Source organism: Astyanax mexicanus, chromosome 5 (genome assembly GCF_023375975.1).
Source record: "Astyanax mexicanus isolate ESR-SI-001 chromosome 5, AstMex3_surface, whole genome shotgun sequence".
In the NCBI taxonomy this organism is placed as follows: domain Eukaryota; kingdom Metazoa; phylum Chordata; class Actinopteri; order Characiformes; family Acestrorhamphidae; genus Astyanax; species Astyanax mexicanus.
Window position 1 is genome coordinate 18,531,473 of NC_064412.1, and position 14,254 is coordinate 18,545,726.

General features: G+C 35.5%; 1 protein-coding gene across 2 annotated transcripts in view; it reads right to left on the reverse strand.

Moving 5' to 3' along the window:
* Positions 1–14,254, reverse strand: part of oca2 (oculocutaneous albinism II) — a 144,341-nt gene that overhangs the window by 106,029 nt on the left and 24,058 nt on the right. For both annotated transcript variants that reach the window (XM_022675048.2, NM_001320209.1), the window contains 4 exon segments: positions 7,826–7,897; positions 5,269–5,334; positions 3,463–3,519; positions 75–199 (listed from right to left, as the gene is read on the reverse strand). In XM_022675048.2, the coding sequence (XP_022530769.2) occupies positions 75–199; positions 3,463–3,519; positions 5,269–5,334; positions 7,826–7,897 (320 nt within the window).

Here is a 14,254-nt window from a genome sequence, read left to right on the forward strand (position 1 = left end):
ACACCAGTTTCACAGGCCTTAAAATAGAACCCTGCAGAACTCTGTGTATGTGTACAGATGAAAGAAGACTGTACCTGATGGTAACAGGAGTGAAGAGCATCATGGTGGTCACATTGTCCAGAAAGGCTGAGAGAATGGCAGCAATGAGGCACAGAATGATGATCATTGGCCACACTCTTCCTCTGGACACCTGATACGCCTGCAAATACAAGACAAAAACCCATAAAGCAATTAATCCTTCAACTGTATACAAACATGAACTGGTCAGGATGCAAATTTACAACATTTGTTATAATGAGATCCTGTTTCTGATTTTGTACATCAGGTAACTTCTTACACCTCATTATAGTGTATTAGTGGCTTCATCTGTGAACATTAAACTTTGGTGAGAATGGTAAAGGATTAAAATAATCTATTCATAATAATCAGTTTAATATAGTTGATGTAAAATATTTTATTAATGTGAAAGCTTAAAACATATTTGAATTATGCAAAAAATAATGAGTTTCTTTGACTTCACCAAATTGAAAACCTCTGGAAGATGGATGATCACAAGCCATCAAACCAAACTTAACTGCTTCAATTTTTGCACCAGGAGTGGAATAAAGTTATCCAAAAGCAGTGTGTAAGAGTGGTGGAGGAGAACATGCCAATATGCATAAAATTGTGATTAAAAACCAGGGTTATTCCACCAAATATTGATTTCTGAACTCTAAAAACTTTATGAACTTTCTTTGCATTATTTGAGGTCTGAAAGCTCTGCATCTTTTTTGTTATTTCAGTAATTTCTCATTTTCTGCAAATAAATGCTCTAAATGACAATATTTTTATTTAGAATTTGGGAGAAATGTGTCCATAGTTTATAGAATAAAACAACAATGTTCATTTAACTCAAACATATACCTATAAATAGTAAAATCAGAGAAACTGATTCAGAAACTGAAGTGGTCTCTTATTTTTTCAGAGCTGTATAAATCAGGTGTTGTTCCTCTCAAATGTGGTGATGTCTGTTGCTTTGGTCTCAGTGGATATTTTCCATCAGATGAATCATACTTCAGGCAACAGTAACAATATCCAAAAGTTACTGCACACCCAGGCCAGTGAATCTGACTGTCAATTTGTTCATTATAGGAGCTGAAATGCCCTTATGTGCTCTAAGCAAAAACAATGCAGATGATGGAGTTTAATTCCAGCTTAAAACAGCCAAGAAGACGCCAACAGAATCTTTTAAACAGATGGTTAAGCATTAATTTGGTGTTTTCCTTTCAGCACTAAACACAGCTTTCTCCAGTGTCGTCTGTGTTTCCGCCTGTGTGGAACTGAAGAATATTCCACAGCGCTCAGCCTGCCAGCTGCGGATAGGCTGTATGAGGCTGTCGCTATGGCAACATTATCTGGCTGTCTGGACTCATCCTAATCAAGCCGCATCACGGGGCCGGTGGAGCCCACCTGTGATGTCACATCTTTCTGATTAAACTAAAACACATACGCGGCGGCGGCGGCATGCGGAACACACAGCGGGGCTGCTGCTTTAGGCAGACTCAGACCAAACACAGGCTTTAGCATATCACCAGCCAATCGTCTGACCCCAGACAGGGGGCAGCGTCGGGACAAGGGGTCAATCCTGGCATGGCATTTTCATTTCCATTCTCATTTAGAGAAATGTTTAATATTCATGAGATGGAGCAACCTGTTTTTGATTATATCGATATATTTATATATTGTTAGATATATTGTTTTTCTTCTATCCACATACACTGACTGCATATTTAACTATTCATCCATTTAGTATCTACTTACCTAGTCACCTATTGCTTACCCATGTATCCATTTATTCATCCACTTACTCAAGTTAGCCGTCTATCCATTCATTTATTCATATTTCAATTCGTCCATTTATTCACCAAGCTATCGATATATGTATTCTTTCATATGATCTTCCATCAATCTTATTTTTATTCCTATCTATCTATTAATTTACCAGTCCAAAAAAAGATTTTTCCCATCTATACAGTGACAAATCCAGCTACTAATTTTCTTTTTTATTTGCTCATCCAACCATCCATATACCTTTTCTTTTATCCATACATCCACCCATGCAGACACCTATCTATTTTTTATTCATCCAACCATCCACAAACTAATCTATTTGTCTACCTTTTCAGATACCAGATATCTGCCCATTCGTCCATTCATCTAGCTACCTATCCATCCATTAATTGATTCATCCAGCTATATACATACCCATCCATCCATCCATTCACTACCTATTCATCCCTTCATTTTTTCAGTCATTGATAGATTATCTATCCATCCAAAATTTAATTCAGCTATCCACTTATTCATTTATTTATCCAACCATCCACAGGTGTATTTTAACATTTTTTTCCATCCAGCAGTCAAAACCAGCTACCCGGAAATCTATTTATTATTCATCATTCCATCCATCCACATATCTATCCTTACATATATCCATCCACCCAGCCATACATACACCCCTCCACCCATTCCTCTATATACTAATCAATCACATGATATTTTATGATTTTGTCCAATAAAATATTTTAATTAACATTATTAAATCAGTGTATTTAATAGGCACACATAGAAATAAGTATCAGTACTAGTATTTTATTCATATTATGTGGATCTAATGCCATACTAAATATAAATATTCAATGTCACATAAAAGACAGAATATGTATTATTCCACTATTGTAACTTTCAGAAAACATGCAGAGCTACTTTACAGAGTTTTAAAGTCCATGGAGCCCCATCTGAAAGAGGCTGGGATTTCCACCCCAGTTCCCCTGAGACAAGTATGATGTATTTCAAAGACTTTCATCATGTCTAACTCAATTTCAACAAGATTTATATACTTTTTCATCGTTCCAGGAAAGATTTCTTCCAGCTAATTTCATTTTGTAGCCTTAAAAGAGCTTCATATTCATCATAAATTTGAAATATAAATAATTTGTGGGCCTCTAGTCACCTGGATCCTGGTGAGTGTATTGTGTGGTTTTGTTTTATTTTTATTTTTTACACAATGAATATACATTTTGTTTGTGAATATATTGCTGATACATATAGTGTATAGTGTATAGCTTCTTCTCTATAAATCTCTCTATAGTTATGTAGGAAAGTTCTCCATGACAGGGTTTACACAGACTACAAGGATACACACAAGATACAAGTTTTTTACCAAAATATTTTGATGGTAAGAGCTCTACAGCTGAGCTGTGTGAACATTTGAACATGATGAAATGTGTCTGTGCTTGATGCCGGGAGGAGTTAAGGTACGGTGTTATGCTCTGGGCTTTGGTCAGCTCATAAGAGGCACGGCTGATGTGTTTGCCACAGTGAACTTGAGAATAGAGATGATAGATGTGACATGGCCTTCATATCATAGCCATATTGCCCACATGACTGGAAGCTTTACTAACCATGAGACAGCCCACTCACCTTAACTGCACAGTAATCGAAGAAGCCGGTCTCTGAAAAAATGGCCACCAAGATCATCTGGAAGAAAGCACATAGAAAAGATTGCTTCTTGATGCTCAAGGTCAAAATTATTTAGAAAAGATCTGTTTCTGGATGGAACTGTTGATACACATCTTTTCTACGTGAATTAAATAAATTACTACAAATAAGTAGAGATACAGCGAAATAAAATGTGTTGGCTAAAACCAAAATAACCAAGCAAAATAATGAAACATTTGAACAAAGGTTGAATTCCAAACATGGTGTCCACTGCTGTTTTACCTTGAATAAATTGAAAAGACAAATAGAGCAATGCTTATATCTTACAATTCACACCAAGAAACACAGTCAGACTCTTGGTAAACAAATCAATTCTAAAGCTAGCTAGTTAATTTAGCTTAGCTAACGTTACTATTTTAGCCTATTAACGTATATATCTACAGCTTGTATCATTCATCTAGAAAACAGTCAGCTTATATAGATGTAGTAAACTGATACCAAGTGTGATAAATGATGCTGATTGCTTTAATTCATTCAGTTTGTTCAAACTGACCATAAAAATGATCCTAGGCCTGTTGTTTGTCAGCTCTTCCAACTGGCTCTCTCACTCCATGCACACTCTGTACACAGCAGCACTCGACACACAGTGCTACAGGGTTTTAGCGTGGGGACCTTTTCTCCTATTTTTTTTGCCATTTTTGGCTGAATATTTTCGGTTTCCAAATATTTGAAGCATCCATGGTTTAGGGCATTTCTGTTTTCAGCTCCCTGCTCCTGATTAACTGTTTTCACCTGTGTTCATTTGTAGCTCCGCCCCCTCATTACTAGTCCCCAGGTGTTCCCTGTTTCCTTTCCCGCCTTGTGTGTGTATTTTAGCCCCTGTGTCTTAAGTGTTAGTTTGTCGGTTCTTTGTACATTGTAATGTCACTTCAGGTTGGGTGTAGTGTTGTGTTTGTTCGCAGAGTTCCTTTTTGGTTTTTGGTTAATTGTTTGTTTGTTTTCAGTGTTAATAGATATTATTTGCATTTGCGTCCGCTCTCCTCGCTTTTTCCTGCCTCAACCAACATTACTACATTACTACAGTAAAACTTTCTAACTGCTCATTTCTTTATTACACAGAGCACAGAGTGGATGATTAAACTTCTTTTTTAATACTTTGTGATTGATGATAGCATTGCAATTAGAAACGATTATTGGTCATTTATAAAGGTGCACTATAAGAGTTGCTAAAGAATGTGAATTTTTATCAGAAGTGATTTGTATCAGAAGAAGCTGCTGGGTGTGTACTCGTTTCTTCACTCTATAGAAAAACAGTTATATATTTTATGCATACATAATCCCTCTGTCACTGAGAATACATCCACCTCTCATATTCTTCAGTAACGGCAGAATTAACAAAAATGCAGCAATCCAGCTCCTTTCTTTCACCCCAATTTTCTTTCATTCCTCTCCACAAACACGTCTGTGTGTAGTCGACGGCGGCACTTTGCATGAGGGCTGATTGGCCGTGTTTGTTTCCATGGAGACGGCCACTGAACACATCAAGATCTTGGGAAGGATGGTGCTCCAGCAGTAAGACACAAGGGTTTTCTGTTGTTACTGGGGGTTGCTTGTTGCATTAGCACATAAAAAAAGATCCTCTGTTGACTCACAAAAGGCAAAGAAAGGAAAACGAATCTACATAATGGTGAATAAAGCAGTCTGATGGTTCAGGAGCAGAAGAGCTGATTCTGGGCTTTAAAGGAAAACGATCCACTGAGAGAGCTGTAATGTACAATGTTTACTCACCATCCCAAACAGCAAGGCCAAGGTTTCATAGTCGATCCATTCCACTACTGTCTTCAGACTGGGCCTCTGAAAGAGACAAACATTTGACATTACATTTACTGTAAATCCTCACACAGAAAGCTTCCTCACAAACAACATACTGCACCACTATCAGTCAACCTGGTGTTTCAAGCGCTGTAGCTGTAGCAGGTCAGCTGTATAACGTGGCGTAGAGTGTATACTCTGAATAAAGTTGTCTGATTCAATTTAATACATACTGAAAGTTTTTGGTAATGCATACTGGAAGGTTACATTTAATGCGTATGGGGAAATAATGTTTAATACATAATGGAAGGTAATGTTTAATACATATTAAACAGTAATGTTTAAAACATACTGGAAGGTTATATTTAATACATACTGAAACGTTACAAGTACTGGAATGGTATGTTATGAATACTGGTGGAAGGTTATGTTTAATAAAAAACGGAAGGGCTCTTTTTATTCAGATAGGAAGGTTTAGTTTAGCATTTCTGATGCAAACATGAGTCTAAAAGGGGAAGGTAAGACTTCCAGAAGCAACTAGAAGCTTCTCTAAATAAATCTACTGGATTGTTTGAACAGATCTCACACATACTTTAAACAAGTCAAAACAGTAAATAACCAGCTCAACAGCATCACTTTCCAGGCAACAGGTTATTTTACATTATTAAATCCTCACTGAAATGCCCTTTTTTTTTATTCATTTGACATGATCTGATGTCTTTTGTGTGTCAAAACTTTTTTTTCCATTACTAGTTTATTAAAACCTAGCATTTAGTACAAGCAACAATGTTTGTATATTTAAATCTGTGTGATGGACTTTCACTCTTTTATGGAAAGGGTGGTGTTGTGAGGTTGGCAGGAAGACAGGTAAGTATATATGAACACATATAGGAAGGTCACGTTTTTTAATACATAATGGAAGGTTATCATTAATAATTAATGAAAGGTTAGGTTTAATATGTACTTTAAGGTTACCTTTATTATATACTAGGATGTTATGTTTAATACATATTGGAAGGTTATACATACTAAAAACTGTGTCTGTCTGATGCAGATACACTCAGTGCTGTAGGATTCTGAATACACATGGAAAGTACGTATTTAATGTGTCATTAGAGCGCTATTACATTTCAGCGCTTGCACTCGGTAATGTAGTGTACTCCGGCTCTGGGCTCATCACACCGATGTCGTTATGAATAACTCATCATGTTTGCAGCTACTTTCACATACATAATGTATTACTCCAAATCAATTACAGCAATTATTGCTGCAAATCCGCTCCCATAAAAATGCTCCTGTCCATTTCTGAATCGCGTTAAAGTAAATGTTTATTATCTCCATTACTGTTGCTTTGGCTCTACACATCCAGCCCGTGCTCCACATGCTCCTAAAGTGACTGTTCATCCAAATTACATGTAAATGAAGGCTTTAGCTGCAGAATGCATTAAAAGCCATTTTCATCCATTTCAGTTTCATCAGTGTTGAGAGTGGACTTCACAATGCACAATATATTTCAGCGCTAATGTGTTTATTATAGTGAATGTGTTATAGCTATAACTAAATAACTAAAATTGCTGTACAGTATATGAACAGACTGCAGAGAGCTTTAGAATAACATCATTTTGTTACTTCTCCACACTAATAAAATCTAATGATATAACTTTACTTTACGTTAATTAAACACATCAATGCGATGCATGATTGAGTTGTTTTTGTAGTACTGGAACAAACAAAAGATGCATATCTAAAATTGTGACTCAGAAAGTCTTTTCATTAAATAAAGTTAACTTAAAAAAACTCTCTGAAATTATTTACTTTTTGTTGGCCTGGTTAAAAAATTACAGTGTGATTAAAACTGCACAGTCAAGGTAAATGCAATTAAAAAAAAACACACCTCGTTTAGGAGTAAATAAAAGATTGTATTTATATAAAGGTGGCAAATTAATGTAAATTATAATTTAATGTACTTTACAAATGGTTAGGAACCCCTAAAATATGCATTATAAGTTCTTTCAACATTTACACCTTAATGCATAGGATTATTTTTGTTATATTTTTAAAATCCAAATCCAAATTAATTATTTAAAAAATGTTGGCACCATCGCCCTCCTGTAATTCACTGCTCTGTACTTTACAGAGCGTCACTACTGTTGGGTTCAGAATGCAGATTACTTTTTTATTAATAATAAAATACAGATTAAATCTCTCCCTCTCTTAGACCTTTATCCTTTTTTCCTTTTTTGCCTCTCTCTTTCTCTAATTTATTCTAATATTCTCATTTAAAATAATACAAATTACACCGACATATAACATTCACAAAGTTTACTCTAGCCATTTTGCAATGCATACCATATTTACACATTTATTTGTCCTTCTCACTCTAAAAATACAAGGAAGTATAATAATTTTAACTTAAAATTGCAGAATATTGTTGTGATTTATCAAATAAAATTTATTTGATAAATCAAATCAAATTTGATGAATCAACTTTAATTTAATTACAGAAAAATTCAGAACCAGGTTAAAAACTTACATCTCCAATGAAGGCCAGAGCTGCAAGAGCAGCCAGGGACCCCAACATGGCGGCCAGGGTGCGATGGACTATCTGCAAATTTAAAAGAAAAAGTTACAGAAAGATTAATTTCAGAACAAAATCTTTAATTCATAATATAAAAAAAAAGCTGTACATTTTGCTATTTTTTTTCCACCATCAACTTCTCCATGTTTTTTTGTGCTTGAGTAGAAGTAGAAATGGTGGGTTTTTAGAAGAGTAAAACACACAGATGGTTCACTTTAAATGCTTTTCTAAAAATCTTGCCCTTTCACTTTCTATAGAAGAAAACAACGCTAATAATTTCCTAACCACACTTCCTTTGTGCTTAAGCCCGCGCAAGTCTCTGATGTGGAGGTAAAATCACTATAATCATCTGAGACAGATGGCGCCCATCACAAATCACTATGTAGCATTCAGGAAAATTAGGTTTTCCACCCTTCACTCAGCACTCTGTGCCAAAAACAAGAGGGTAGAGTACAGTTATCGGTGTTACAGAGCACTTGGATGCAACATAGGCCAGAAAGGACGTAGTTGGCAGTTGGTTAGAGGTTCTAAAAGAGGCTGGAAACCTGATGGGTCTCATCTACTGTATCTTCCACCCCATGCTTCCTGCAGTTCAGAACTGAACAGTACCATCTCTGATTTAGGAACTGTGGTAATAAGGAATATGGATTCAGACCAGGAATGCACCAAAATCTATTTTTTGAACGTAATGAAATATTTGGACAATAGCCAAATACCTAGGTTTTGCAGATTTTGTGGAAGTATGGGCATGTTGTCACTGCTGAAATGAGTCTATTGCTAGGGACCAGCCTACCAGCATTATAACAAAGATATTTGTTTCTAAGCAAGATGGACCTGATTCCCCAATATAAGAATTGTTGTTCACAGCTCTGCTCTTATAATGATGGATCTTATTGTTCTCATAAACGGTTTGTGGATAAAGCACATTACTTATATTTCTAAGAACCTAAAACCCTGCTTGTGTTTCTGAATGGAGAGAAAACAAACTGTGTTTCTGAGAATGTATAGCTTTGGTATATGAAAGGAGAACATAGCTTGTGTTTCTGAGAACATGTATCTGTAGTATATGACTGTAGAACTTTGCTTTTCTGATGGGACAGCCTGTGTTTTCTGACTAGAGAACATAGCCTTCGTTTTTTTGTGCTGGAGAACATTGCTCATGTGTTTCTGACTGGAACTTCCTAGCCTGTGTTTCTAAATGAAAAGCATACTCTATAAAAAAAAAAAAAAAACTTGTTTTATATTGTAGAGCATAATGTCTGTACCTGATCGGAGCACTGTTTGTATTTCCAAGTAAAGAGCACAGCCCGTGTTTCTGAATGAAGAGCTAATAAGACCACTATAACTCTCAGAATATTACTTGTTTCTCATTATAGAGCATAACGTGTGTTACCAAACGGAAAGCATCTTGCAGCGCTTCTGTTTTCTCCTGAGCATGACTGAAGATTTCCAATTTTCTGAAGTAAACAGGTCTAAATTAATGAGCATTATTTGCTGTTTGAAAACAAGGTTCAAAAGACGACAAACACATTCCTATAAATATGATCATTCTTTAGAAACAGCCGGGCTCTCCACAGCACTCAGACTGAAGAACATCAGCCTCAGTCATGAATAATCTATAAACCATTATTAAACTGTTTAAAAGGTGTCTGGTGTAAGAAATTCAACATGCATTATTTATGTGTCATTTAGCACACATAAATATTCATTAATATTAGATAATGTATTTTTCTCAGATTTCAAGCTTTCAAAGATTGGCCTCTCCAGCAATGATTGGTTTTGAACATTTACAACTGAAGAGTAATCAGTAACTTGTCATGAGTAACTTCTTTCAAGCAACAAAACACTGATAAATGTTTAATGCTAGTGCTGATATTTGTATTGAGTCAGAGTCAAGACCAAGACCAGGACACATAGAGCTTCTTTATCCTAAATTATACATGGCATACCTTTTAATGCACTAATACAGAATATTAAATTTAATCATATTTTGAAATATTAAAATATAAGCTTGAATAATATACATCCTAAATGTATTATTATTATTATTATTATTATTATTATTATTATTATTATTATTATTCATATCATAGATCTGATTCAGTTTGTTTTTAGCATTTTTTTTTCTATACTTGGCCTCAAGTATCAGTGATAGGAAAAGACTCTCAGACAGTCAGTTTCCCAGTCCATGTCACTCTAAGACCAAGACAAGATTCCACAGGAACGTGAGACCAAGACCAGACTGAGACTGCTTGTTTTAAGACTGGTCTTAAAACACAGACCAGGCTCGAGTACTGCAACACTAGTTTCAACACAAAAAAAATGTTATCTGTACTTAAAATAAGTCTAATAATTTGACAGTAATTCATAATCCCAGCTACTTAACATGTTTATGAGATAATGTATAATTCCCTTTTTCCTGTGTCTGCTAAGAGCTAAAGCAAGAGCAGATTCTGGACTTCCTTTCTGCTTTTCTTTAAGGCGTAGGCAAGCACTAAAACCCCCTGCTGTCTCATGACCCCTGCTAGAGTTGTCCTGTAACATTTTTAAGGAATCACCCGGTATTTTAATTGCAAATGGAACGCTGATCATTTGATGTGAGGATGATTAATTACAGGCATGAAGCAAGTGTAGGGTTAATGAGGCAGTCACATTAAGTAAATGGTTTTCCTTCATGGCTACGGAAGATGGCAGCACGTTAATGACTGCCTGTCCAACCGGCTCCTTCAGGCTCGGCTGCCAATTTTTGTTTTCTACTCCTTAAAGTCAGCTTTCATAAAATAATAAATAAATACAGCCATTAAAATATAAATAAATAGTGACATCAAAGTTACATTTTATCATAACAGACTTCAGAAAAAAAGTTGGACCCCATGTGGCTACAATAAATTACTGAATGAAAGCATTTTGGGTGTTATCCCTCTCATCAAAAGATTTTAAGTTCAGTTAATTCCCTAAACTAGATGCCAGTGATTATAAAATTATTTTTAAAAACAAATTGATTGAGGCACGCATTCACTGTGGCATTGTTTCGATAAGCTTCTACAATGTCACAAGATTTATTTCAATCCAGTGTTGGATTAATTTTTCACCAAGATCTTGCAGCATTGATGATCGTAGAGTTTGACCGCTGCAAAAAGTCTTCTCCAGCACATCCCAAAGATTCTCAATGAGGATAAGTTCTGGACTCTATGGTGAACAATCCATGTGTGAAAATGATGATCTCATGCTCCCTGAATTATTCTTTCACAATTCCAGCCCCATGAATCCTGATATTGTCATCTTGGAATATGGCCGCGTCATTAGGGAAGAAAAAATCCATTGATGGAATAACCTGGTCTATATTCAGTATATTCAGGTAGTCAGCTGACCTCATTCTTTCAGCACATACTGTTGCTGAACCTAGACCTGATCAACTGCAGCAACCCCAGATTATTTACTTAGTTAAATGTAGTTGGTGACTTGTTTTTTTTGGCCAGGAAGTGTATAAAGTTTTAAATCATTCAGTCATTTTAGACAGATTCTTTGGACAACATACAACTGCAGGAACAATTTTATTAACCTTGTGTTATGTGGAGTTCTGCTCCTCATAATAAAAATGTTGTCAGATCAGGATCTAAGTCATAGTTATAGAAAAACACAATTTAACTAAACTCAAACGAACCCAGAGTCCATTGAGGATATCCACGCAGACACAAATAGAACACGAAACTCCACCCAGATAGGGACTTGAACCCGAGACTCCAGCGCTTGGAGGTGAACTTGGAGGTTAACTAACCATCAAGCCACTGTGCCACTATGGGTTGTCTTTGTATTTGTAATAGTTTTCATATATGAACTGTAGAATACTGTAGAATAAACATTTCATTTCTGTATGAAATGTTTACATCAAAAAGTGAGAAAAAGGTCTATTTTCCAAGATAAATGGTTGTACAAATACTCTGTAAGATTTGCAAATACATGCATTCTATACAAGAAGCCCAGAACATACATTCACTTACATATTACATACAACACACATGCATTTAAAGCACTGCTGTGATGAATAGCCTGTTTTTGGTGCCATGTTATGTAGTAAACTTCTCTTCACTTCACTGTTACAGACATTAATTACAGGACTCCAGGGCACAGTATGTTATCCCTCCCGAACAAACAAGAGTAATTAAAATGGGAGGTTCTCCCTGCTTAAGTCCTCCAGGAGCAACAGAGAGAGAGAGACCAAGCTAGCCCACAGGACCCCAGTTCTACAGGGACATCATCAGCTCCATTTCACAGCAAAAAAAGAGAAAAAGAGGAATACTGGAGTGTGGATAAGCCGGCTGGTTAGGCACTCTGAGATTTAGAATGCTTGAGAGAAGATTCAGTTCCACTCACTTACAGAAGTTGAAATAATGAGACAATGCAGCAATTAAAACATCTGAAGAGCATCAACTGCGCTTTTGGGCTGAGGCAAGTGTTGCTAAAGAAGGCCTTGAAGTTGCCTTGAAGTTGTTCTAGAAGTGTTCACAGGGCTACGATGCCGGATATTGTTCTGTTATGAAATCATGCATTCCTATTCTAACTTGGGGGCTTTTATGAAGAAAAATAAAAGAGTGGATTAAATCGCAGGAACAACATTTTTCACTTTTTGAGACAAAATGTTAAAAACAACAACCTGATTCACACTGTCACTCAATTCATGATGAATAGACAATTAAAATTTCTCAAAAATGACTTAAAATCAAATATTTTTACAATGACTTACATTTAAAAATTAAGGAAGGGTTTTCCTTATTCTTTAAAACATTTCATTTCTGGGATACAAAGATTTGTTTATTTCAAATGGAAGTATTTATAAAGAAACTTAAACTTCACTAACAAAGTCAGCAGTAAATCAGTCTGATATTCTGTCTAATATATTACTTTTCAGCACTAAATATTATTTTTTTCCTTGTGCTTGTGATATGTGAAAGATGTATAATAATATATTTCCAGCCATAGGTGGCAAAGAAACCTATTATTCCCTTCATGTCCAGGAGAGACAGCTAGTGGCAAAAAAGCAGTACTGCACACACTGCCTGCTTCTCAGTTTATACCTGATTGTGATTTCTTGGAGACATTTGTCAACTCCTTTATTAAAATGTGAGCTGACCAATAAGCAAACATTTTTTCAGGATTTACTCTAAATGACCATAATATTACAAACATAGAGGAATGTGTACCTTCACTATAAATTACTTTTGATACATTTTATACAGTTTTATTTTATGTGGGGTGTCTGCCTTGTTAAGTTGAATAATACTGGTGTAAAAAGCATAAATGTTTTTTTTTATTATTATTTAGTTTATGTTCTGAGGTTTTGAAGATTTAAAAAAAATAATTTAGGCATTTATTTTCCAATTTCCATAAAAATATTAAGCATAAATGTGTCAAAGAATTCAAAGAATCTTGTTAATAATCCCTATAAAAAAGAGGTGGGACATCAGTGACATCACTACCTTCATACTGTTTATACTGTTTAATTCGATGCATGCTCACCAATTAATTACATTAATTTAACTTAATAATTAACAAAGTTGCTGAGGTAAAGCTTAAGCTGTCCAGTATCTGTGGTAAAATATCACAGTAATAAAATAACTTTATTTTTATTAAAATTATTACAATTACAAGGCACACTGTTGATTTTTGATCAAATTAAAGGATTTTAAGTGCGCCTTATAGTAAGAAAAATACAGTACTGTACCTGATACTTCAACCCAATATTGGAAAATGTTTATAGTGCACAATAGAACACTAGGTAATTGACTTAATGCTGGGCAACTGCACTCAAGTGTCTGTTTTTATTTATTTTACTGCATTTGTGAGTTAAAATAAAGCAATGTTAAGTTCCTCTGTAATGATAATCCATGTATTTTTGGATCAGAAGATCTGTACATGAAAATCTGTTTTTGATAAACTAAACTGTCAATGCAATACCTGTACCATCCCACTGAAAAGCCATTCAGGACCAAATAAGCTCCCTTCTGTCCCATAACAGAGCCCTAGACTCAGAGATAGCATTAGGCAGTAGGCCGCATTCTTCCTCATAGCCTAGAGGAGAATTTCTAAATAAAAATCACACAGACGAGAGAACGGCCTCTAAATCAACCTGATCACAGCATGCTTTTCATTCAATTCAGGGATCTAAATAAAGAGATAAGCCACGGGTGTGTTTATAATTGATCATTATAGCGGGATTTTCTTCAAGCACACACACTCATGTAGCTACCTGGTATGTGTGTTTATCTACACTTGTGTGGACAGTTCCTATTAATAATCCGTCCCTGCTGTTACATTTAATTTTTGCCTCATGAGAGAAGCAGCACACCCTGGCTGAGAGCTTCCAGATATTCCTCACAGCAGATT